The sequence below is a fragment of the Hippocampus zosterae genome, chromosome 4, assembly GCF_025434085.1.
Source record: "Hippocampus zosterae strain Florida chromosome 4, ASM2543408v3, whole genome shotgun sequence".
NCBI classification, from domain to species: Eukaryota; Metazoa; Chordata; class Actinopteri; order Syngnathiformes; family Syngnathidae; genus Hippocampus; species Hippocampus zosterae.
In genome coordinates this window covers 18,437,952-18,464,808 of record NC_067454.1, presented here as the reverse complement: position 1 = coordinate 18,464,808, position 26,857 = coordinate 18,437,952, and the positions used below count along the sequence as shown (strand labels likewise).

Sequence of the window (26,857 nt, the reverse complement as noted above, 5' to 3'; positions counted from 1 at the left end):
AGGTTATAGTACACTCGTATCCTCTTTGTCCTCTTGAGTATTGTTGACTCACCAGTAGAGGGCATATCTTGACATATTTTATATGTCGATTTTCTCATCTCATTATTCTCACCAAGGTCGGGGCGTGCTTGAGCCTATTCTCGCTGTCATCGGGGGTACACCGTGAACTGGTTGCTAGCCAATCACGGATGAACAACCATTCACGCTCACAATCGCATATAAAGACAATTTAAAGCAATGGTGGGCAATTCCAGTCCCTGTTGCAACACACCTGATTCAAATGATCAGATCATCAGCAAGCTCTGCTGAAGCCTGATATTGAACCTGTTCATTTGAATCAGGTGTGTTGCCCGCCCCTGATCTTGAGTGTTTCATTACCCTGCCTGTTAATGCATGTTTTTGGAAGGTGGGAGGAAACCGGAGAAAACCCACGCAAGCACGGGCAGAACATGCAAACTCCAAACAGGGAGGCCGGAGCGGAATAGAACCCTGCACCCGTGCGCAGTGAAATTAACGAGCTAATTATTATTATTTATAAGTATTATTTATTTATTTTAATTTAACATATTTATATATTTGTCTTTTTAACTCTTTGTAATTTTAACTGAAATTTTATCTGTGTGTGCACTACATGTTTGCACTGTGGTTGAGAGAGGAAAGTAATTTCATCTGTGCTGTATGTCCCACATAGAGCAGATTTGACAATAAATGCTGACTTGACTTGACTAACCACTTGGCCCGCCCTTAAGTTACTATTCAATCAAAATGCTTAGCATATAAAAGTTAAATAGGAATGTTGCCAATTTTTTTTAAAAACACTTCTTCAAGAATAAATGCGAATGTATTGAAATTAAAAGTGAAACTAAACAGAACTGTATGTAGTCAGTGATTCTTTTGCATAGCACCAGAGCCCAAGTTCCACATTTTGGAATCACTCTTCTCGTGTGGTTTTGTATCTTGGTGGTCTAAGTTTGACTCACAGGAAAGTGTACAAGTTGAGCTAAAAAGTGTTTTTTTAATAAGTCTTTTTTTTTTCAATCTTTTAACTATTTCTTAAATTAAGAATAACCACAAAGCAAATTTTGATGTTTGCATCTTTTAGCATAAAAGAATGAGAGGGACAATGCTGACATGAAGCACTACAGGACATCCCGGGAACCAGAAATGGTTTGTATGATGATATTTCAAAACGCATGTCGGCAAAGTCATGGCTCGCGTGCATCTTTATGAAGCCAACAGGAAACTTGTGGCCTCGTGTGCAATTTGTGGTTTATTTTCCCCGATTCAATCCATCCATATAATTCCTGTCTTGGATGGAATTTCAGCGACCCTAGTGAGGATAAAAGCAGTTCGGAAAATGAATGAATGAATAAAAAAAGGCAGAAAAGCGGAGTTATTGAAGCTTGTGTTGTGCAAAAGAGTGGCTAATGTTAGAAGCGTATTTGACCATAGCAGGCATGAAAATTGTTTTTTTCCCCCTGATATGCTGCCTAAAAACATCAATGTTGACAGTAAACACCAAGAAGAGACAATTTTTGTGCTATTGTTGTCAGATGGAATAACAAGATGACATTGACAGGACATTTTTAATAAAAGACAAGTGACACACTCTGGAGAAATTTGACTTGTCATTGGTTTTATGTACAGATGATTTATGCGAAGCCATATGACCACACACACACACACACACACATGCACAGGAGTGATTACCATAATCTTTCAAATACACCTTTAATTTTTTTGGGGGGGCCATTGTTGCATTTTTTTTGCACACAGAAATGCAAATGAAAAGCCTCAGATCATTTATTCAACACCTTTCCTATCCAGCTTTAGGTCCAAGGAAATTCAGCACATGAGTGGAATGACTAGGGAGCACTAGTAAAACGATTGATTTGATAGTGATGTTTTTCAACTACTGCTATTCACTAATGTGCCCAAGTTCCAGAACTCGAACATAGTAGTCAGACAACTGAATGTTACTCAGCACTAGCTGACATCTCCATGCTGCTAGTACTACTAAGTGATGTGCTGGGTGTCAACTGGTAGAATTTTATCTCGCGACTAGTGGTAGTAGTATCACATAGGTGTCAACTATTGCACAGTTTTTCCTCATTAGTAACATGAAGTTGTCCTACTAGGAGTAGAACAACACAGTGGTTCTACTACTGTATTGAATTGCCCTAAGATGGGATCAGCAGATCGAGCTTAAAATGGATATTAAGAACATTGATTAAACGCTCAAACAGGTTTCTATAAAGTGTTTGTGGGTCCATATCAGTGCAGTCTCTGTCCTCACTTTAAAACAAAGCATGCGTGCCTCCTAGTGGAGCCGACTAGTGTGACTTGTGCAGCACAGTACTGTAATTTGATAGAAGGGTGCAATTTCGTACGGTACTAGTAGGATGACAGTGGCACTAGGAGTGGGGAAAAATCTTACTGGTAAGACATAGTCGTTCTACTAATGCAATGAACTGTCTTACTAGTGAGAATAAATAGCAAAGTAGTATATGGACCTTAAGATGGGAACCAAGGATATGGAAGAAATGCTCATTTTTTCCATAGAGCATAGAGCTACTGTAGTACAATTTTACGATGTCACTCTTAGTACTAGTAGCACACCGTTTTGCCACACATTCACGTATTTGCAGATCTCTCCTCCCCCAACTCCCACAATATTTTGGAATATCAGTGTTTCATACATTCCTCCCCATTTTTAGTGGAAAACACATGTTGTTTATCAGTAGTGTTTATCGGAGTACTTTTGGGAAAATTTTAGGGGAGGGGGTTCTTTCTTTCCCAGTACATTTCAATTACACACAGATTTTTCGGGTCCACTGTAAATGCTCAAACACCTTTCTGTAAATCCATGATATCCAGTCTTAGGCTGTACTAGGAGGCCAAAATTAGCACTAGAAAATCTACTAGTCGGGCACAATCATTCTGCTCGTGCACAGAGTTGTCTTAGAAGTGAGAGCAAAGGGCATACAAGTACATGGACCTTTAGCTGTATATCAAGGAGATGGAATGAATGCTCATACGGCTTCCCGTGAATGCATACATAACACACATTGTCCGAGGGTGCACATGGGGACACACGGTCTGAATGAAACAATCCTCAGTGAGCCACAGCTGCAGGATGTTATAACTAGCTCCATGGAAACGGATGCAGGAAACAGGAAGTTGACAGAAAAGTAAGGAGGAAGTGACGCAAGCAGTCCGAAGAAGGTGAACAGGAAGCGGTCGGATGCGGCGAAGTGAAATAATACAGGTGAAAGGTTAAAGCGTCCCCTCGTCCAGCAGTTTGTTGATGCCGTTGCAGATCTTCCTCAGAGACAGTCTATACTCGTCTCCGTCCCCGTACAGCTCGGCCAGGAACTCGCCGTGGGCAAAATGGTTGAAAACGTGGTTGATGCGAGCGTGCGAGCGAGCCGTCAGGTGCTGCTCGACCAGCATGTGAAGCAGGTCCCGGCACTCCAGCAGGAGCTCGGAAAGAATATTCCGGTCAAAGGTGTACTCCACCTCGTAGAAGGACACCGCCGTCATGGCCGCCTGGTTCAACTTTTTCTTGAAGCGCTCCACCGTGTCCAGCTCGTCGGGGCTGAACTGGTGGTTGCGGTACAGGATGCCAATCTTCAGCGCGATCTTGATAACATCCTTGATGATCTTGTGGGCCTCCTTCTTGCTCTTGGTGAACTCTCGACTGGTCTTGTAGAGCTCATCCAAGATTTCACTGCTGGTGTCGTCCGTGAGCATGTTGGCCACCACCATGGTCGCCATTTTGCTCAGGATCTTCTTCTGCGCCTGTAGAGCCAAGGAGCGCGAGTTGAAGCCCTCATGTCCTGGGGAGGGAGAAGAAACGGCAAGAAATGAGAAGGCTGGTCAAAAATAAAGTTGCTAGGTTTTACAGCTGTGCTTTTGATGCAAACAGCACACAAAGGTGGCAAAAGCGCTCCACAACTCCTGTACTTAAAGACCTTATAGAGCAGAGGTGTCCAAAATCCGTCTTGGGTGCCATTTGTGGTATGCGGCAAGTTTTTCATTTGCTCACCGCATGTTCAAATAAAACAACAGAAACGTGGCTCGCATTAGAAGTTGACAAGAAAAAGTTAAAATCCTGAAGATTGTCATCACATTTTAGTTTTGTTTATTTAAAGTTCCTGATCCACTCTATCCGTACAAGGGCATGCTGGAGCCGATCCCAGCTGTCTTCGGGCAGGAGGCGGAGGACACCATGAACCCGTTGCCAGCCAACCGAAGGGTAGACATAGACGAACAACCATCCGCGCTCACACTCACACCTTGGGAGAATTTAGAGTGTTCTATTAACCTGCCTTTGGAATTTGGGAGAAACCAAAATACCCGGAGAAAACCCACATAGGCAAGGGGAGAACGTGCAAACTCCACACAGGGAGGCCGGAGTCGGAATCAAACCCTTTGACCCCTACACTGTGAGGTAGACGTGCTAACCAGTCGATTATCGTGCAGGTAATGATTAATATATTTGTATTATTTTGTATTGTAAACACAATAAGTGGCGTATACGTTTTCTCTTTTCTATAACTATATACCTACCAATACTATGTACCTACTTTTGCACCCCGTTTATAAAGGGATACCGTTATGTTTTCTCAAACATGCATTTACTACTATGTGGAGGCATAAGAAAGATGCAAGACAAAGTAGCATCCATTTTTCCCAAGTCTGAGTTGTGGTATTTAATTGACAATCGAGTGGGATGTGGTTTCAGAACATTGGGCAAACTCGCCCAAAGCATTTGAGAGCAGAGAGACTTAATGAAGCCACATTTTATATACCCGCTGATTCTTTTAATCATTCAAATTTGGCAGGCATGTTAACAACGCTCTTCTCTGCGGTGTGTCACATTTACAAGTCATTTATTTTCACGGTACAGCGTTTTTAATTTAAAGTAAAAAGTACAAACACTTAAAATGTACCATCAGTGACCTCAATTATTGGCACCACTAGCTAAGATGTGTTAAAAGTTTCAAAATCAAATCCATTTTTATTACAGAAGCATTGCATCATACTGAAAACTGTAGAAATGGTTCTTCAGACACAGAACAAGTTCCTCTCATGCCAAGCTCAGTCCCCATAGGCCTTAACCCATTAAAACCTTGTGAAAGGCAAAAGCGGAGAGTGCAAAGGAGAAGACCCAGGTCGCTGGATGATTGAAAGAGATTATGCAAAGACAACAAGGCAAAGGTTCTTCCCATCTTGTGAAACATACAGGAAAATACTTTTGTCAGCAAAAGGGGGTTGTACAAAGTATTAGCATCATTGGTGCTAATAACTGTGGCACACATGAATTGATGTAAAATATCCATCCCACCATCCATCCATCCATTTTCCGATCCGCTTTATCCTCACAAGGGTCGCTGGGGCCTATCCCAGCTGTGTCCGGGCAGTAGCCGGGGGACGCCCTGAACTGGCTGCCAGCCAATTGCAGGACATACATACGAACAACCATCCAGGCTCTCACTCAGACCTAGGGACAATTTAATTTGGTCCATTAACCTGCCACGCATGTTTTGGAATGTGACAGGAAACCGGAGTCCCTGGAGAAAACCCACACAGGCCTGGGGAGAACATGCAAACTCCACACTAGAAAGCCGGAGCCGGAATTGAACCTATGACCTCTGCACTGTGAGGAAGACACGGTAACCACTGGACACCGGGCCGCCCTGATGTAAATATGGTATTTTTTTCTCATTGAATAAATGCATTTGAATTTAGGTGATAGACTATTTAGAAAAAAATATATTAGAGACTAATGGAGGGCAGTGTAAGTACAAAAGTAAAAAGAAATAATCAAAAAATGTGTACCCGTATATTAACTGGGATTATCAATCTATCCATCCAATGTATAGATTTGTGAACAAACTACAGTACTTAAATCTTGACACAACTATAGAAATAAGTCAACGCGTAGCGTGGAGCTGAACAGATGTGCAGTACAGAAGTGCGGTGCGAGCGCATTCTCAAACAGGGCGGCGGCCTTCTTGGAGTTGGCTGCAATGCGGTGGGCTGACTGAGGGAGGAATGATTACTATCTACTGTGGAGAACATCAAACAGCTGCAGAGAGATAACAAAGCCTCTGCACACTCCCTTCCCACATGCTTCACAGCTGTGAATGCGTGGCAGTAACTATACTTAGCCAATGTTGTCAAGAACAGTGATGTCGAACATGTGAGGAGCTGGCTAATGAAAGGTTTATTTTTATTTTATGCTCGAGTAGATGTCGCACTGTGACAAAAGTATTGTATACTATATACTATCTATATATATATTGCGCGTCGTCCCGCACGCGGTCTGTCCTTCCGTCTGTCCCTTTTCAAAACGTACCTACTTCACCGCGCCGCTGCGCGCCGCCACTGCGCGCCGCCACTGCGCCGCTCAGGCAGTGGCTCACTACGATCGCGCGGGCATCTTGGCGAAAAAATGTTGTCTACCCACAAGCATTGCAATGAAATTGTTAGTTATTTAGTAGAGCTAAACATCTCTTTATTTTCGCGATAAGCAATGAAGATGAACAAAAAGTTGAACCAAGCAACAACACTTTTGTGGGCCGAAGGCCCACCTTACCAGCCTTCCGCAGGAACTAGCTGATGAGCCGCCCGGAGGGCGGCGAACCAGCTAGTACTATATAACAGTTGGGGAAGTGCTAGCATGGCAGCAATAGTTTGGTCACGATAGAAACATTTTAAAATCAAGTTGGAGTTGTTGCTACACTCTTTGGACAAAAGTGTTGAGACACATGGGCAAACAAATTAGTTTAAAAAAAAACGTATTTATGAAGTACTTTTCACCAAGGGGACACACAGTTCAATAATCGACATACATATAGTACAGAGATATACAAAATACAGAAAAAAAGCAGGCAATGTGTTTATGTCCACTAAAGAAGTAGCTCTGAGCTTTGTGGGCAAGGGAAGGGACTCCAAGGCCTTTTCATGTTTTGTTTTCCAGACAATTTTATTTACACCAAGTCCAATAAAGACATCTTAAATAGGTGGTAAATTTTGGAGCTAAGCTGTCGGGGGACACAATCCATCATTTATTGGCACATTCAACTAAAGCACATTTTGAGACATTCATTGAAGTCAAGCAATCACACAATGAATTGTTCTCATGGCTCCTTTAAGAATTAAAACGAAAAAAAATCTATGAGTCATCTGCATACAAATTTGTGGTTGAAATCTTTTAGTGCTTGTAGTGTGTGAAAAGAATGGGACCTAATTTTGACCCTTGAGGAATGCCGCAGGGAAGGGGAACAAACTCTGACTTTTGGGGAGGGGGCAAAAACCACAGAAAAAAATATGTATTTTAAAGAAAAGAAGACATAAAAATACCCAATAAAATGCTAATTGTTCCAAAACATTTTTCCCCCAAATGCATCATGGGACTTAGAAGTGGAACACCATTTTAATGTTGTTTCATTGTGGTGGTACTTGGAGATCTAAGTATTTAATTAGGCGGTACTTAGTGTAAAAAAATAAAAAATAAAAAAAAATACTGAGAACCATTGGAGCACATCATCTGAACATGTTTTTGTGTGTGGGTGCGAATTCACAAGAGGCCCAAAGCTTTGCCACAACTGCTGATCAGTGGCATTTCGTGAGTTAGTTTAAAGCAAAATGACATTTCATGCACATATACGGTAATTAGCCCAGAATGACATTTAGCAACAAAAAAGCTCATGTCTGTCTGCAATCATTTCAAGTTACAAATGACAGCATGTGCCCTCTTTGCGCTCTTTTGTATGGCATCATGGGAGGCCAAGTGAGACCTCAAAAGACACTCAACAGTAGGGAGGTTTGTTTGAAGTTGTCAAACAAACAACAGAATTTAAAAAATAAATATTAATGCTACGCATACATTCATTAGTATAATTTGTCCATACAGTGATTAATTAGTTGTTAAAAATAAAGTCACACTTTATACCACGGGTGTCTATTTTCTATATTGCATTTATGTTGTGAATAAATGGAAATACAGACACAGGCACAGCTTATACTGGATGGCTTGCCCACTCAAAAGCAAGTTGATGTGTAAGGGGGCATTTACTGCACCAACTTGAGGAAATGAGTGGCGGCATACAGAAATCGTTTTTCTTTTTTTTCCCAGGGTGCTCGTGTGCCCCCTGATAGACTGCACCCTGGGCGCCCACCCACTTTGCCCATAGCAAAAACCAGCGCAAAAGTTGCAATTGAAATACATTTAGATTTCACAACATGGATGTCATGGTACACATGATATCTCATGCAGTAGCCAAGTAAGGATAGAACAGTGTGGTCTGCATTAGGCCGATCTGTGCTTTTCATCAACAGGCGCTTTATCACTGTCATTTCCTGTTGCTCTTTGTTGTTGTGAGCCTCTGATATTCCTAAAGCAAATTGGAACGATTTGTGAAAGCACAGTGATGGAAGCAACAGCTTTACAAACCACGAAGAATGCATGCGCTACCAACTTAAATGAATCACTGTTGAGAGAAATCTGTCAGGAGAGTTCAAAAACCAAGTGCAAACATCAGAAATTAAAAAAGTAGTCAAACTCTGTACTTAAGTAGACCTGCAGATCGTGTAATGAAAAAAATCTAGTTAGGTGGTCAAGGAAAATAAAATAAAAAAAACCCACTTCTTATCACTTATGTGATATATAAATCACTTATACATAATATCTATTCGACACTTGCGTGGGGGGACCTCTGCCTTGTGTATGAAATGTGCTGTATTAACAAAGCTGCCTCACTTATATTAACTAATAATCTACAAAAAAAGTTGGACCAAAATTCTGCTGCAGAGCTTTGCAATGCTTGTTTTTCCACATAAACTAAAGTTGCAGACTCACACACACTGTTTAGAAATATTTTGACATGATGGTGGCCAGCCAGGAGGAAGGAATACGTAAAAGACAGACTGTCCAAAGTTTTGGTTCATCTAACAAACCACATCAGTAAAACTAGAATCGCCAACACAAGGTTTGGAAGTTAGATCATTTTAGAGACATTCATCAGTCAACACACAGATTGGCTAACGGGATTGGAAGAACGGCAAACTATAATGGCTGCCATTATTAGCCTCGTATTTTGTTTGCTATTTGATGCTGTGCCGTGCTGTAAATTGCACATGATGGGATTACCTACTTGGTCCATGTATTCCCGCTAGCACTGTGAGTACACGTCATAGTGGGTTGGTGCCCTGTGAATGACGTCACTCGCCGAGAATGCCAAACAGAAGCATTTTTGTTGATAAGTGCATTGCTATGGGCATAACGATAAACCTGGGTGAGTTGTGTTTAAAAAAAACACAAAACCTAATGATAGTATGCTTGAAATATATTTAGCCGTAAGAATGACTCAAAAGATCTCTAGACAAATTAACTTTGCACCTGACTTTTAAGTACCGGTATATATACGGTACCTGAAACATCTACTAATGTGCAGTGACAAAGTATTTGTACTTATTACGGTATTTCCCACCACTGACAAACAACCATTGTGAAGAAAAAGTATAAAGCCACCAGGTGCTTTTTAAAGAGTTGCTAGACCGAAAACAACATGGAGAAAGATGAAGTGTGAGTCAGAGTGTTGGATGGAGAAGGATGTTCTCATAACAATTAATAAATAAACATGTCTTCGTCAGTGGGACAGACTGCAGAGCGAAATATGCGCATCACGGAACAAATTAGCACTACCGTACAGTATGTCTTCTGTCACGCCGACTCTGGAATTTTTCCGACACGTCCAATTTGAAATGCATACTTTCTTCTTTTGGTGAATGCGGCCCATCATGTGCAAAATGAAGTGTTTCATACAGTATGTGCTTGTGGAAGAAGAGCTCTCCACAGAGGACCATCCAACCATAGAAGCCATGTGTCATGGGCCATCAAAGTGGTTACATAAGAGTCTTTTGAAAGTTCATTTTTCATTTCAGGATTAGTGTAGTGTGGCATTGGCCGTTGACTACACAGTCCCTCTTTGTTCCGCCTGATGTTTCTCGAGTGCTGAGTCCACACTTTCTACTGCATTACATCAAAATATACATACAGTGTGGAACATGGACAGCAGCCAAAGCTGCTGGAAAAATAAAAATTAAAAATTATATGTCACCCTCTATCAAGTACATCTGGATTTAGTTATTCCCTTTGAGTCTGGCAAAGATTAGTTACAGGAAATACATGTAGAGGAAACTAAATGTTAGCCTAAAGCATAACACTTCATCAACAGTTAACATTTTAACAAGACATGCTGTATCCGAACACATATCTTAGTGAGTGGACCTCCCCTGCACTGCTGCTGCCCAGCATCGTATTTCTTTGATTTTATGGCGCGATGCGGCGATTGTGTGAGATGTGATTGAAAAGAATGCAACGTCAGAACTGACTGCAGAAGAGAAATAATAATAATAATAATAATACATTTTATTTGATAGCGCTTTTCATCACACTCAAAGACACTTTACAAGAGCTTAAAACACAGGATAAAAATGTGCATTTAAAACAACATTCTGCCTTTAGATGTACAGTAAGCCGCCTACATTTTAGGGGAATTGCATATTTTCATGGTTCTACTCGACATATACCACAAACTATGAGCCCCAAAACATCTACGAAACCCTTAAAAATAAATTGCTCACAGATGATTTCTTTTTGAAAAAATGCAGCAGAAGTGCGCATTTACTATACATGCATATGATTCTCAGTGACTTTCACGAACAGCCCACGCTAAACTTACAGTGCTGTGAGAGAGTATTTGCCACCTTTCTAATTTCTGTGTTCTTTGCATCACACACACAAAGGTTCCAGTTCCACAAACCAATTTAAATATCACACGAAGACAACGCAAACGCACTTTCTGCATTCCAATTTAATTTATTAAGGCACCAAAACAAATTCAAAACTACCCTATAAGAAAAAGTAATTGACCCCCCCCCCCCCCACCACCCCTTCCCTTGTTAAATCACATAGTAACAATTAACAATAGTGAATCACTACATTTGAATTCAGCCAGGGACAAAAACAGCCAATTTAATGCACAAAATATTACAGAAATTTGTTGTGGTTGCTGAGCCCTAAAACACGGCAGAATGTTTTTGTGGTGCTTCTCGTGTCTGGATCAGATATCTCACACTCACACACCACCACACAGGCGTTGCTCGTGACAACATGCAGATGTTCAGCATTGGATGACACCCCGCAGGTGCATGCGTTGTTTTTCTGCAGGGCACAAAACCCCACAGTAACCATGACCGCACGTCTATGTGCAGTATGAGGACCTTTTTGTCCTGCTCTAAATATTATCAGTACAAACGGTCAAAGAGCCGAGATGCTAAAGGGTAGGTGTGTTGTTGGCAAGCAATGATGGTAGCATCTCAGAAATGTACACTTTTTTTAAATCTACCTTTGCAGTCAATATTCCTCAGATGTGAATAGCCCGTTAAAGCCTTCATTGAATCTTTTGAAATGTCACAGTGATTGAGAATGTTCCATGTATGGTAATCACTGTTATGCTTCGTGGTGCTTTGGGAGCAAGCCAAATATGCAGTTTAAGAGGTTTGAATGAAACTCGAGGCACCGTGCTATATCAATACCATGGAACCGAGATGAGCGGTTTGACGACTACAAGGTGCACCTGTGCTCTTAAAACTGTTGGGTTAAAAATAACCCAAATTGGGTGAAATGGCTAAGCGCTGGGTCCAAAGGAGGACTGAACGAATGCTGGGCTTTAAAAAAAAAATCTCTCTCTCTCTCTCTCTCTATATATATATATATACCCAGCACAATGGATTGAGGATTTGACCCCAAAAGGTAAGGTCAAGATTTGGATCAACAAGGGCTAAGAACTACTCATACAAATGAGTTAAAGCTACCAAAAAAGTAGTTACCAGGTTATCAGTATAGCTGTGGTTAAAATTTTTATTACCAACATTTTTTAAGAAGCACGAACAAATTTCCTCGGCCAGGGGTCGCCACAGCAAGTCACTCCATGAGACGTTTGGTACAGTTTTCTCATGCAACATCCCTTTTTAAAGGACTAGAAATGGCTCGGAACCATCGTGCGGCTTACGTGGGTCTTACCTTTGAACCACAGTGCCCATGTCCAAAGTCAGCGGTGTTACAATAAATTTTACATTCAATATACTTCATCTTCATTACTTCAACGCAATCTGCTGCACTATAAATAACATTGAACAATTTTTTACAACATTTATTAACTGAAGATCCCCAAAATGTATTGATTAATTCTTTGCCCTAATTCCAAACCCGCCCTCGTTTTTCTCCAGCACATCACTTTTTCATAATAATAATAATAATATGTAGTACAGTAATATATTTAATAAAATGTATGAATTAAAGCAGGGTGGACCAAACCAAGTGCGTGCTTTTCTCGGTCAAATTTTAAAACGAAAATATCTTAAAAACCTGATGTATGAGCTCGATGAAAAGTTAAAAAGGCATTTTGTGCTGATGATCCATCAAATAGTTTTTTCCGGAGTTCGCTGTACTGCTTCCCGCTGGTTAGGGTTGAATTATCTTTGGGAAAGCCCGGATAGTTGACACAGTTCTTGCTTTGGATCCAATACGATTTAGTTGACCGAATATTTGGCCGTTGGTGTGAAAAAGCATGTGATTGCAGACAGATCCATTCCTGTGAATCTGTCAGTTGATGTCTGCTTGTTCTGTGGACAGAAATGACTGGATCTGCTCCAAGTTGATAAGTGTCTCCTCCCTCGGGGACACAACCTCGCAGCAATACTAACAAAATGTCAGGGAAAATTCACTTCAACCAAACTTGCCTGGCAGTTTGCATTTCACAGTTTTTCCTCTGGCCTTATCTTTACATTCCGACTCTCTTTTATATTTCTCTGGGCCGCAACTGGAAAATAACATTTTCATGACCTTCTTGCTTAACAAGCCTGCTGAGGATAGCCCACCACAGCTTGACTGGTGCAATTGGATGAGTATTTGTTTATTTTATTTTCATCATTCCAGGTCTCTCCTCCTCTCAATCTGTCCTGTAAAAATGCACTTGCCTATTTTTAAATGCCACTCTCACATAATGACTCAAACACGCAAGGCCTGCTTTACTCCATCTGTAAATATGAAGAACAAGAAAAAAAAGTCCTGGTTATTGAGAAAGCGATGGGCTCCATGGAGAAAGGGGATAAGTAAGATGTCTTGTTCATGTCACGCCTCGTTGAACCTTTTCCAACGCGTTGTGGTCTGAAGGAGGTCATTCACCTCAGCACTAACAACTACGCAGGATGGACGGGACAATCAGGGCTGCGGGGTTAATGAATAATTCCCTTTTAATTGCTCTAATGGTTTTCATTAGCATGAGTTAAAAGTCGTTCACTCTGGTGGATGTGGATTTTTTAGTGTGGTAGAAACCGGAAGGCGACTTTTTTATATATATATAAAAAAGTCGCCTTCCAGCCTATATATAGCGAAGCTATTCTGCTTATTTGAAAGAAAAAAATAGCTTCAGAAATGAATGTTGGGATTTGGGTGCAATCAGCTGGTGTTCACACCAAGACTTTTTTGAATGGATGTGGCTCGGCACAAACAGCAAACTCATAATGTACACTTAATCATTTGTATGATTCGTTTGATTCTCTGTCAGAAATTAGTTTTTGCCCAATAATGAAATATCGTGATTCTTATTGAAAATACCTGGTACTGGTGTACACAAGCTTTCCGGCATTTATGCAAAAGAACAACATAAAATATTTTAATTTTTGTGTACTGAAGGCCACTTCAGGAAAAGTCATTTCATAGCATTACGATATTTTTTATTACTGGCAAATTTTAAAACAAGTTACTTTAGACACATAGTTTATGATTATTAGCACGGTAAAACTTCCAGTCTTAAACTCCTCGCAAACCACTTCCAGTAAAAGCCTTTTTCAGTCAGAAAGAGACGCGATTACAAAACGCCTTGAGGCTTGTTTGATAGTTTGTCCCTCATCTGCGTGACTGCCTTTTAATGGCTATGTCCCTGAAGAATTGAGACCAGAACAGGAAGTGGCAGGAGATGCGACTGATTAATGCACCGTTGGCTTGATTGCCTGTCACGAGGAAAATGGAAGAAAGAGACATCAGCGACCTCCACCTCGGCTCCCATCAGAGCCACTGCGCCCAATGAAGGACAACAAAACCCAATCCAGTCCTCTGGGGATAACAAATGCTACTCAAGACATCCTGTCTTATCAGAGAGCGGACCTTGTGGGTTTGCTGCCCTTTGACCTCTATCTGCTATAAGATTAATTTTTCAACCAGCCCTGGACTGCTACTGTTTGGTTCGCACAGAGCCAGGCCCACTCAGCTGGTTAGTCGGGCATGGGAAACTGGCCGCAGGCTTTTTCTGCTTCTTTCCCGTCAGTGTGGGAGCTTTTCTCTACCACTCTGCTCTGCCAAATTCACATCACTGACGCATAGCAATACACCGGACTAATACACAGGAACAAAATACAGTGAACATCTCCCCTAAAGACAGATGGATGGATGGATATATGAGGATTTAATTAGACATCATAGTGTTTTCGTAGAGAGGCGGACGTGCTAACCAGTCGTCCACCGTGCCGCCCAATTCACATCATATGGTAGTATTAAGCACACTCTGTTAAACATTTCGGTGCTTAAATATATACTGTACAATGTTTAATGTCTTGAAACTTTGCATTTCATTGAAGGTTTCGATTGGAAACACCTGTCTGGGGTTTAAAACCCCACTTTGGAGCCTAGCTTAAATGCCCACTTTGAAACCTTAACCCTGGTGTAAAAAAAAAAAAAAAAAAAGACTTTGGAATTTAACACGAGTTTAAAACCCAACTTTGAAACCCTACTTGGAAAGCCAAACAAACACTCCTTTGACTTCCAAACTGTATTTTAAAACCCACGTTGGACCCTCGCCCTAGTTTAAACTCTGCTTTGGAACCTCAAACCTAGTTTCAAGTGTGGGAGGTAAAACTGTATGGAAAAGCAATTACCGGTATACGGTTTCACGATATTTATGGATTTTCGCAAACACCCCTAACGATAAAGACGGGTTCATTTTATGTCTTTTTCCATAGTGCATGACAAGATTTCAGAACCTTTAAAAACTTGACCTTGAGATTTATTACCCTGCGATTGTCTCCATTGCAAGTCCTCAAGGATCACATACACACTGAAAAATGTTGAAAACAATTTTACTAGTCCTCATACTACTCCGAATATAAATAATTAATACCAAGAGGATGGACTATTGGTGCAAATGCTGTTTTGTAGGTCCGTGTAAATATTGTTTTGATGATGTCGTCTCAGTGCAAATTTAAGCAAAAAAAAAAAAAAAAGTCAGTCGACAAGTCAATTTCGAATGTTTAATGAAGGACTCGTGTATTGCTGCCATTATGTGTCAAATTCTCATGTTGCCCATATTGAGTTCAAAACTTTATAGAGATGTGACTCATGTGTCTTCTTTAAATGAACGAAAAGGCCGATAATCTTTCTTTTCTTATTTTGGACTTTGTGTGAAACGAATCTGATTTACAATAAATGTACGTTTCATTTTAAACCATTCACTTATGGACAGAAAGGTGGTATAAGAAAAGTGACCAACACTGGAGCTCCTGTCAAAGTCCTTTTTGCATCAGATCTACTTTCTCACTCACTATCTTTTCTCGTCTAGCATCACCGCATCTGACTCTTTTATTTTGCCAATCTCTTCCTCTCCGACTCCATTTCACTGAGCCGAATGTCAAGGAAGTAAATGTTTTTCCGGCCCCGGTTGAGCCGCTTCTGTCATTGGCCCTCGCCAAGTCACAGCATGGCGTAGCAGTGCTTTAAAAGAGACCCACACGGCGCTGCAAAGGCTTTCACTACTCACAAGCACAATCATCCAGACAATGCCAACCTTCCCCATAACTCTGGCCTCCAGTTGGCCTGTTTACTTGTTAACCTGTTTGGACTCAGTTTACATCCAAGTGGGCCTGTGTGAAAGCTCCAAAGAGGACCAGGATCTAGATGGAACAGCTTCTGGTTCTCTTTTGATTCTTTTTCTGACTTCATTAATCCTTATCCCACAATTAATTTGCCATTTAATTACGGTATATTTATGTATAATTTATTTTACATAGTTTTGTGTTATAATAGAATATCCATTTTTTTCTCAGCTTAAATTCAAAATGCCTTTCAGTCTCATGCGCAAAGAAATCTGACCCTGGGCTAAATCCGATGTCGTGCTGTCACTTTGTGGCTTCGACGTTACAATTAGTAACCACCATCGGGCACATCTGTTCTTCTCACATGTTGAATCCACTGAGCTTGTACCACTTGGATTTTTTATATTCAACAGCCATTACGAATAAAAATAACCTGAGCGATTATGGACAGATTGAGAGAGCGGTGGTGCATATTCAGCAGAACACAGACCGCTCAGCATCATAAGAACTCATCCAATGGTATGTGGGCAAGTGCTTCGTAAGAATTAACTGACATCAAATACCAAAAAGAAAATATGAATAGTGGAACCTTTAAAATATAATGTCTCTGGAGTTGTACTGTTCGGAACTGAATCACATATCAAGAACCAACGTCATGCAAGATGTCGACATATCTTGCTAGCAGCCCTCAACAGATAGCAAGCATCTAAGGATCAATTCCAGATCTAGTTTTGTATTTTTCCAGAGAATTTTTTTGTTGTATTTTTCCAACTGCAATCGTAAGAGAAGGATAAGTCACAATAAGGGGTGTTAAGAGGGAATTTAATTGAACAATAAACCCCTTTTAACCCAATGGATGCATTCATGACCCACCTGTGGTATTTGAAAATCTGTGATATACATTCGCTAAACCACGTTATAAAGATTTGGGTTTTCATTGTTCTATCCCCCACATTCTTTAAAAACATTTTAAACTCATTAGTATTTCATCATCATTAGTATTTCATAGCACATATAACACAGTTCTCAGTCATTTTCTCTCAAGGCATGAGAGACTCTCCCATAACATTACTTTTAGTGAACAAAAACAACTGAGACTCTTGCTGGTTGCATGGTTCTACAATTTAGAGGCTCAGTCTACTTTCTTCAAACCGTTAATTTGACAACTCCCAGTTAATTTACAGTAATACACATCAAACACATCAAAAAGAGAATTAAACATGCTCCACCAAAATGTTCAACCTAACCATATCGTTTACCTTCATGAAAGTCTGCAGGCTTTATGCTAACATAAAACGTGCAAATCTTATCAAGGATATGGAATAAATGCTCAAACGACTAGCCATAAAGCATTAGCACAGACCACATGTCTTTTACTGATTATACACCTTAGGAAGCCACAACTGTAATAAAAGCATCCTATGAGAGGTGAATACAGCAGGACGGGCTCATAAGGTTTCTTCAAAAAATGAGCTGGAGAGATTTGAAAGTGGATGTTGAAAACAATTGGAAGCAAAGGACAGAGGAGTTTGGGTGTCAACGTTCTGGGTCACTTTAATCAAAAGCTTTTAATTGAGGTGTTTCACTGTGGCCTTGACAGCCTGATAGCACTGAGTGCAAAGCCCAAGTGCTGCTCTCCTCATGGCTGCGGGCCCAAGCATCGTAGCTAACTAATGACAAGGAAATAACTGTGGTTTACGTCCTCTCTCTCTCTCTCTCTCTCTCTCGCTCCCTCTCTCTCTCTCTCTCACACACACACACACACGCACTTGAAAAGTTGTTCCAGCCTCAGAGGGAATCCATTTCTCCTGGAAACTTAACCCTCTCCGCTGACAGCATAAATCCAATCCTCCACATGTATTCACTCTCATCCAAGACTTGGAGAAAAACTGTCACATTTGAGCCTCCCTTTCCTTATTCTCATTAAAATGTCAAACCACACAGATATTTCTGGTTTTCCTTTTGCTTCCCACAGGCCATATTGGATAGCAATGGTGGAAATGATCTGTAATTGAGAAAGGAACACTTTACAATAAAGCAGTTTTAAATGATTTATAATGGGTTGCTAATGATGTAATAAACAGCTCAACAAAATGTCTGGGATCACTATTTGGCAAGTTGAAGCTGTTGTCGAAATTTTCTACCTGCTCACTACTATGTTGTTAAAATTCATAAGCAGCCAAGAGAGCCTTCTCTCATGATTGACTTCGATCTAGAATTTAGAAAGGGGAAACATAGTGTGTTGACCTCACAGTGTAGAGGTCGTGGGTTCAATCCCGGCTCCGGCCTCCGTGTGTGGAGTTTGCATGTTCTCCCTGGGCCTGCGTGGGTTTTCTGCGGGTAGTCCAGTTTCCTCCCACATTCCAAAAACATGCAAGGCAGGTTGATTGAACACTCTAAATTGCTCCTAGGTTGGAGTGTGAGCGCGGTTGGTTGTTTGTCTCTATGTGCCCTGTGATTGGCTGGCAACTGGTTCAGGTTTTTTTATGGAAACTTTGTTGAGCAATATTTAGTCTAAAATATTGCTGGGGTGGCATTTTTGTGTCAAGCAACTATGTTGAAGTGAGGAAAGGAGCTTCATTAAGTTAGGTCATAGCCTTGTACAGAAAAAGTGATTTGCCGCCATCATGAGACATCTATAGAGAATTATAAACCTTTTTGGGTGGGCGTCGGTTGCGTGCAGATTTTTCGCCATTCATGATATATGCCTCTGGGCATTGTAATATTGTCTGTCTGCATGTGCTGCTCCATCCTTTGTGTTGAAGTAGCTGTTGCTTCAAAGAGTTATAACACCACGACTATCAATGTCATTCGTGTCTATGGTGTTTGTATTGTGTGCATTAAACTGGCGAATATTAGAAGTCCACGTAATGTAGTTCGTTTTAAATACACATTTCTCGTTGTTTCACAGTAAACTTCAACTTGTAGGGCATGAGCAGCATGAAGTATTTTTTGACAAAGAAGCAGAAGTGGGGGGAAAAAAAGAGAACATTCTCTTAATGAAGCTTGTTAGTGTCAATGGTAATAGTGAAACAAAACAAGGGATTTCTCCTGTTTCTCTGGAAATGATCTTGAATGCAAGAATTTTAAGGTAACACGAGTTCATCCTGTTTTTGTTTGGTTAAACAAGTGTATGTTATTTAAAAGAAAAATATGTTTTTTGAATTTATAGCTACAAGGTGATTCATCAAAGTTGTTGTTGATGCTGAACACTGAGAATAACATTATATGAGGTAATTCCAAGGTAATGCCTCCGTATTTTCCGTTTCACACTTTATGATCACAATGAGTTGTGTTGTGCCAGAGTTAGGTGTGTGTGTGTGTGAGTGTGTGTGTGGGTGTGCTTGTCTCGCTCTCTCTCTCTCTCTACAGGGGTGGGGGATAATGTGGAGTTGTCCTTCACGCCACCTCGTTTCTTATATCTGCTATTCACCACAATCACGACCTACCGATACTTTATGCCACCCATTTTAAAACCAGAACTGATCATCAAACTAATAGTCCAATAGGAAGTCACTGTATGCTTTGTGTCACCGATCAAACCACAGACTTCTCCAAGGCCCGGCGAGAGTACCTCTGCCGTTTAAGTACATGTTTTAGAAACCAAATTCCTCTCTGAACGTCCCATAGAATACGTGTGGCATGATGCTTATAACACCTGGAAGTCTGAAAGTCTGCCTTTTGCAACAACACGGGGGGGGGGGGGGGGGGGGGGTAATCTTCCGAGTTGCCTTTTCCACTTTTGGCTATGCTTTTTTTTTTCTAATAGCGTTTATGTTAGAATTTTCCAGAAGCACCTCTTGGAGTCTGGGATGTGGGTGTATGTCATGTGCAGGGGCGCAGTAAGCACTCTCCATCTGCGAATGAGATTAAAGAACTGGGGGATGCATGCAAAATCAACACACTGTCTCTCTTATGGAAAGTCTTTTGAATATTTATTCCTGAAACTCCACATCCAGCCTCATGTCCATGTGCTAGTATGTTCTTTGTCCTACCAATAAGACAGTTTAGCTCACTAGTCCAAAGCAGAATGATTCAGACACATTAGTAAAACAACTGTCTTACTCGTAATGGTTTTTCCACTGCTCGTGCCACTTTTGAGCTACAAGTATGCAATTAAACCCTCACCTAAGCTACTGTGCTGCATTAATAACACGAACAGCATGTGTTGTTTTACTCGGCTGATGAATTGTCTTAGTAGTGAGGACAAATAGTATACTAGTCCATGGACCTTAATATGGATTTCAAGGGTAAAGCTGTTTGAGCATTTCTTTGATTTCATTTATACAGGAGAAGGGATTAATATGCGCTTTCTTAGGAGTAGGACAATTCAGGCATAGTAGTAGGACAATAATAAAGTCATTTGAGCACTTATTTGATATTGCTGCTGTCAAGCTCAAGGTGTATGGACTCGCAAGTCTTTTGTCCACACTAGTACTACAACTGTGGCATACTCGTAGGATAAAAACATGTTTAGTGAGGTAAAACTGAACTTGTTGACAACTGCGTGCTACTCATACTACTAATGAAATGATACGATTTTCATTAAGATCGAGCACTTCACTAGAAGCACTTGCAAAAAAACCCCCCCCAAAAAATACTTAACGAAAAAAACTAGAAGAGATTTATTCTACAAGTGCATTGAACTGACCTCCGACATTCTTAACATTCCATAGTCTCTCATATGTAAAACATGTCACGACAACACTATGGGACGCGTAATGCAGTTTGATTTTATTTGTGACTTTGGCCGATTGTGAATACCGTAGATACAAGAGTATCCTGGCTGAGGATTACATTTGTATTGTGACATCAAGCAACAGCTTTGGTTTCTTTGTTTATAATACAACCCAAAAGAAGCAGCCCTCATGCCCCTATGTCATGACTGGACTACACTCCACAACATGACACGACACTAAACTACCAAACAGTTTCTGAGCAAGTCTGACTTCCAATGCGATGTTGAAGTCGACAAAGATGCATGGACATAACATCGGTAGATGGCAGATTGATTTCTGGGTGAGTGAATCATCCAGATTCTGTAGCCAAAATAGGCTGTGAGCTGACTCACTGTCCGCCAGCACACCAGCAATGTTGTTATAAGAATCATTTTCGCCACCAAGGAGGAATATTGTGAGGGAAGGCGTAACAAGTGAACACAAAATAACGGATTGAGTCATTGAAATAACAACACAACCATTTTAAATTTCCACCTGCAGCTCCTGGAAAGGCTAGCAATCATTTAAATATACAAGCACTACAAAAGTACAAGGAAATACTGTATACATTAATGTGACACCAGGCAAATGAAATTATGGCTTGCCCCGAACATATAAAGTGTCACTGCATCTACTTCTACTGCTGCTCAAGAAATGTTTGATAATGTTAGTTGTCGGCAAACAACTGATTCACTTTCCGTCCTTTTTACTGAAACATGCAAAAGAGCCTCTTAATCACATCTACACTGCACAGAGCATCCAATGACCCTAAAGTTGCTTTCAGGTTGAGTTCCATGCACCCAAATGTTTTGACAATTTAAACATCTCACTGGGCATCCATGGCAATCACAGCTGGTCACCTCTGACTCATTTTGTGGCCTGAAACAGGACTGCTGAGAATGTAGTGGGGTAGGCTGATGAAATATGCCTTCCTCAAGACAGTCATCAACCTCTTTTTATTCTCGAATGGCAGTAAAATGTTAAACTGCTTCCAAAATGGAATGTGCAGCATCCCGAAAGAGGCTCTGTTTGCTCGTTCCGGTAAATGGCACTCGAACACTTGAGCGCAAATGATCTTGTTTTGCAACGGGCTGTATGACCTGCCTGGATCAAACATCTTCCCCGATGCACGTTACGGGGTCACTGAGAAGAATGCGGAGGTGAGTTATATCATGAAATATGCTTACTAACAACAACCATAAACTGCTCAAGCCAGAAAGGTCACCTGAAAACAAAACATCAATATTTACTCTTTTAGTGTAGCATACATAATATATGCACATTTCTCATTTGACAAAAAGTTATTTGTTGAACTGAAAGGCACTTTCATAGTAGTCCATCTTGACTTCATTAAAAATCATAATCCAAAAACGTTGACCTTTACAAGGCAGTCGAGCTACTTTTTCTTTCCCTTGACAGTAGACTGAATGATAAAAAGTGTGGTGCAGCCACAAGGCAGGATGCATTTATGTATGAGTCAGACTCTACTGGTTAAAGAAATTTCATTTTCCTTCATTCTCACTACATAATCCAGACAGTCAAATCGCCTAGACTTTACTTTATCTGGTTTCATAAAAATTTCTAGTCTTGGACATAACAGAAAGTTAAGTTGATGGTCTCAGCCTGTGGCTGCATGTGAAAGTCGGCTTTCAAACGTGGACGTTTCCATGCCACATTTACACTGCCGCCTGGCTCGCTTATCAGGCTACCTTTGCCAGGAGATCAAAAGACAGACAGACAATGTGCCAGATGGACAAACAGATGGTTGGGTTCAACGGAGCATCATTAACATACAAAGCCAAAAAAAAAACCCACAAAAGAAAACAAAAACTGTATTTGGAGTAACATTGATAACATTTTCGATACTGTCATTCTACTGGAGAAATAATTGACTTGTGAAGCCACGACAAATCTTTGCTTGCCAACTAGCTGAAGCCATTCAAGCACTTATTTGATGTCCTGGCTATTCAGCTTAAGGTTCATGTACTAGTTTGCTCTTTGTCCTCACGAGTAAGATAATTCAGCACACTAATAGAACTACTCTGGTCCACATGTACAAGTATGGAAATTGCTAAATCGAAGTCATCAATAATATTAAATAATGTTCAAATGGCTTTCCATGAAGAATTCTATACATCTTTGATGTCCAGCTCAAGGTGGAACTACTATGCATGAAGTCTAACTAGTAGTGGGCAAGACCGTTGTTTAACTGATGCAGTGATTCTAAAACTGCGGTGGGAGCTCCAATAGTGGTATGTGGACTCCCTAAAGTGGTAATTAAAAGAATCACTGAATTAAATGTTCAAATTGTATATGATGTTATTGTGGCAGCACGGTGTATTTTTGTTCGGCCCAGTTGTATTGAACGTTTATGTAAACTAAATGTGTATTTTATCTTAAAGAAATGTTTGACATTCATTGGGGCAACATTTTTATCATTCAAGTACAATTTGAATTTTGCCGTGTTTAAGTGCAGTGTTAATGTTCAAATGTTATAGAGGCCAAAGCCTCAGTCTCATTTTGAATAACAAACTATTATGGGATGCAACTGTAATATAATGTTTGTTATCATGATGCAACTTGGGAGGAATTTTTGTGGGTGGTACTTGGTGTCAAAAGAATGAGATCCGCTGGACTAATGCATCCTGGTCAATCGACTAGTGGACGGAATTGTCTTACTTGTGAGGATCGAGAGCGTACTAGTACATTGTTGGTAAGATGGGAATCCACGGAATAAATATTCCAATGGCTTTTCATGCGTCAGAGAAGCATTCAGGGACACCGCACTCTCCCTCGCCCCACTCGGATGTGTTGATGACCAAACAAATGTTGGAGTTCGCCAGTAACTGGCGGCGACTGTGCCGCCTTTCACCAGCAGACTACCCAGCCGGGCTTGCTGGATCCACACAGTAAATACGTTTAGTTTTTTTTTTGAGTCATTACAGAACTGATGAAAACAGTTCAGGTGCTTGGAAATGTCATGGAAAATGGCACCCAGTGGACAATAATAAAACAAATCAAAATAAGCTTTTTTAAAAAAAGATTAAATCATAATGTATAGAGTAGAATGTATGTCTGGGTTTGATACCAGTCCTGATTAGTAGTAGTCAAGAAGGCTGATCTTTGGAGCCGCTATGTCAGTAGAGCAGGGTGGACTGGACTGAGCAACGTATATTAACAAAAAATACTTACAGGAGTACACTGGAACAACTAACGGAAGTACACAAACAAAGTCCTGAAAACCAATAAAGTAGAAGAAAAAAAAACCCTCTAAGAGAAACAACCCATGACCGGAGCACACAAATAGACACACAGAGCCAACAGAGACTGACAGAACCCAGGGAACTAAATACAAGCAAAGTGAGGAGACAATGAGAAACACCTGGACAAGAGACAAAGGTTTGAGGGAGTTGATTGGTTGAACACAAGGGATACGGATGACTGGAACAGGTGGAGACAAAAAGGGCACATGAGAGAACAAGACCAAATGTAATTAAACAGAAACACAACACGACATTCATTTTCAATTAAAAGGAAAATATTGGTGACAAATAAAAATACTCCAACTTTAGCTCTTAACTTTGTTTAAATCTCATTAAGAATATTTCTGGTGAACAACTTTTCAGATTTGCAAAATGTTTACGCAATTATCAATGTATCTTATCGGTTGTAAGATATTTTAAAAAGGCCTATGTCGATATTTGTCATAACTTGATAACTGCCACTCTGTCATCCGAGTGTCCACTTCATGGCAGTGATCTGTCATTGGCCTGGCCAACTCAACATCATGCGCCCGTGGAGGTCTGCTAGGAGTCCCTTATAAATGTACAGTACTTAGCGCACTTGGATCTTCTGCATGGACTTGTGCGAATCAATGTCAAAGACTGTGCTGAATTGAAAGGGAATGAATGGAGCTGCATTCATTGACCAAGGTAAATCGGCTGTGTCCACTCCCACAGTGCCGCCAACGCCCTGTTCTAACTACGCATATCTATGAACCCCCCCCCCCCCCCCCCAAAAAAAAGAAATTTAAATAAAAGAAAACTCCATGTAGCGCACAAGTTGATTGCACTTTGCACGAGACTTGCACTGGAAATGAAAATATAGTCCTGAGAGATACTTTTTATACCTAATATTAAATCAAGAGTACCCTTTAGTTCCTTTATTATTAAATCAAGAACATCCTTTAGAGTTACTTCCAATAAGATAACCCTTTATACTTATTTTTCATTGCATTTTATTTTGTTGCATTATTATATTTATTAAATCTAGAGTATCCATTAACATTATTTTGAATATTAAGTCAAGCATACCGATAAATTACCGTACTTTACTTCAAATGTAGAATAGAGTTAGTGCTGATAGTAAATCTAGAAATACCCATTAGAGTTACTGATGACATTATGTCAAGTGTATTGACTACAGTCTACTCATCAGACTTAGGATCAATATTAAATGTAGAATACTCATATGATTACTTCTTAATATTGACACTCAAGGACTCATTAGAGCAAGTTTTAATATTACATCAAGAAAATCCATTAGTTATTTCATTTAAAAAAAACATCTTGAATACCATAACAGTAACTTTGAATTAATGTACAATACTTGCAGAGTTATGAACAATAACACTTACCCAGAAAGACATTAAATCACCTGTAGAGTCAGTGCGATACTTCAAATGAGTTGCGGGCTACTTGCAGAGTACGTGTGATACATGAAATGTAATAAAGAGTACGACGTATAGCGTTAGGTTAAGAAGTGAAATGAAGGAGAGGTGTGTACCTGGCGAGAGGTCCCCATCACTTTGCTCTCCGGAGTCAGAGTCCATGTTCTCCTGCGGGACACAAGGAGGTTGCAATAGCGCTCTGATTCCTCTTCTGTCACGCTCCCTTCTTCCCCTCTCCTCTTCTGATTTTCTTCTCTCCAGGCAAATAAGTAAAAAAGATGGAAACCACAATTTATTTTCTCCCCGCTGAACTTCCCTTTCCCACCCAGCCCTTGGGTCACTGCAGCAGTGGGAGGAATGCTTTCAGGATAATATGCTGAGCTGTCCTTTTGGTCGTTCTTTTTTTTTCAGCTTGTGCTCCCTTCCCCTGACTCCTTCACTTTCCTTCTTTCTTCTCCCTCTCATCTACTTTTCTGATGCCCACTCTTCCCCCCCCCCCCCTCCCCTCCCCTCCAAACATCTCAGTCCGCCCCCTCTCTTTTTCGTCCCACCTCTTCCTCCTCCTCCTTCTCCTCTCATCCGGTGCTGTCCACTCCAATTCTTTCTGTACCTCTTTCTGTATGCAGCCTGTTCCTCCCTCTCTCTTTCTCTCTTCCTCCGCTCGCTCTCTCTGGGTGAGAGCGCTGCTTGTGTGTTTTAGCGGAGCGGTGGGAGAGACTTATTCGAGGCAATTTAAAATTCATCCCAGCATATGAATCCCATGACCTCTTGTTACTGGCTCTCATAAAATGAGGCCCAAACTATCCACGGTGGTCATATGATGTAAGGTCAGTTGCTGTTTAACCATAGCCAGTAAATGTTCCTTGCACATAATCTCCAAATCCAATCTGGGCCTCTTTAGGGTTGTAAATAAACTTGAAGCAGTGCTATGTAAACATGGTGTTGGTCAGGGAACCACAATTGATCTATTTATCATGTTTTTTTTTAATGTTGGCCCTGAATGTTGATGTTGAATGTTGGTGTTGTAAACTCTGCTGTGTGGTGGAGTGTCCTTGAATGAACTATTACCGTATTGGTCCGAATATAAGACGCCACTCTCTTTTTCAAGACTCAAGTTTGAAAAAAGATTTTTTGAACACTAAATTAATTTTTATACAGAAAATTACTACAGTATATCTGAAACAAATGATTATAACAATATACAGTATTTGATAGAAAAAGCATGTTATTTGCCTCATTAAAATCTTAATATCTGAACATTTAAATATGTAAACTAAAGAGCAATCACATTCGTAAATGAATGGCTTCTGGTTTTTGAAACGTAAATTACATCATAACTTCTCAGCTGCCGGCTAACCTGGCCGATCTTCAACCCACTTTTCTCCAGATTGTCGCTTCGTTTCCCCATTTTCTGTTATCTCTTCTATTATTTTCTTCTCTTTTCTCTCTTACCTCAATTTTTTATTTTTCTTCTTCGTGCTACCGCTATTTTTATTTTTATTCTTCATTACAGTGGTTCACTCTGGCC

The 26,857-nt window shown here is 40.5% G+C and overlaps 1 protein-coding gene across 1 annotated transcript; it reads right to left on the bottom strand.

Moving 5' to 3' along the window:
* Positions 1 to 1,567: 1,567 nt before the first annotated feature.
* Positions 1,568 to 26,056, bottom strand: tnfaip8l3 (tumor necrosis factor, alpha-induced protein 8-like 3). The gene is made up of 2 exons (XM_052063739.1): positions 25,446 to 26,056; positions 1,568 to 3,839 (listed from the first exon to the last, which is right to left on the bottom strand). The coding sequence occupies exons 1-2, from the start codon at positions 25,489 to 25,491 to the stop codon at positions 3,277 to 3,279; spliced, it is 609 nt and encodes a 202-aa protein (XP_051919699.1). The 5' UTR covers positions 25,492 to 26,056; the 3' UTR covers positions 1,568 to 3,276.
* Between the last annotated feature and the right edge of the window lie 801 nt (positions 26,057 to 26,857).

Excerpts from the sequence above, each read along its gene's own strand:
- tnfaip8l3 (XM_052063739.1), bottom strand. The coding sequence starts at position 25,491 with ATGGACTCTGACTCCGGAGAGCAAAGTGATGGGGACCTCTCGCCAG. Across the intron at positions 3,840-25,445 it reads TGATGGGGACCTCTCGCCAG|GACATGAGGGCTTCAACTCG; the intron begins GTACACACCTCT and ends CTCCCTCCCCAG.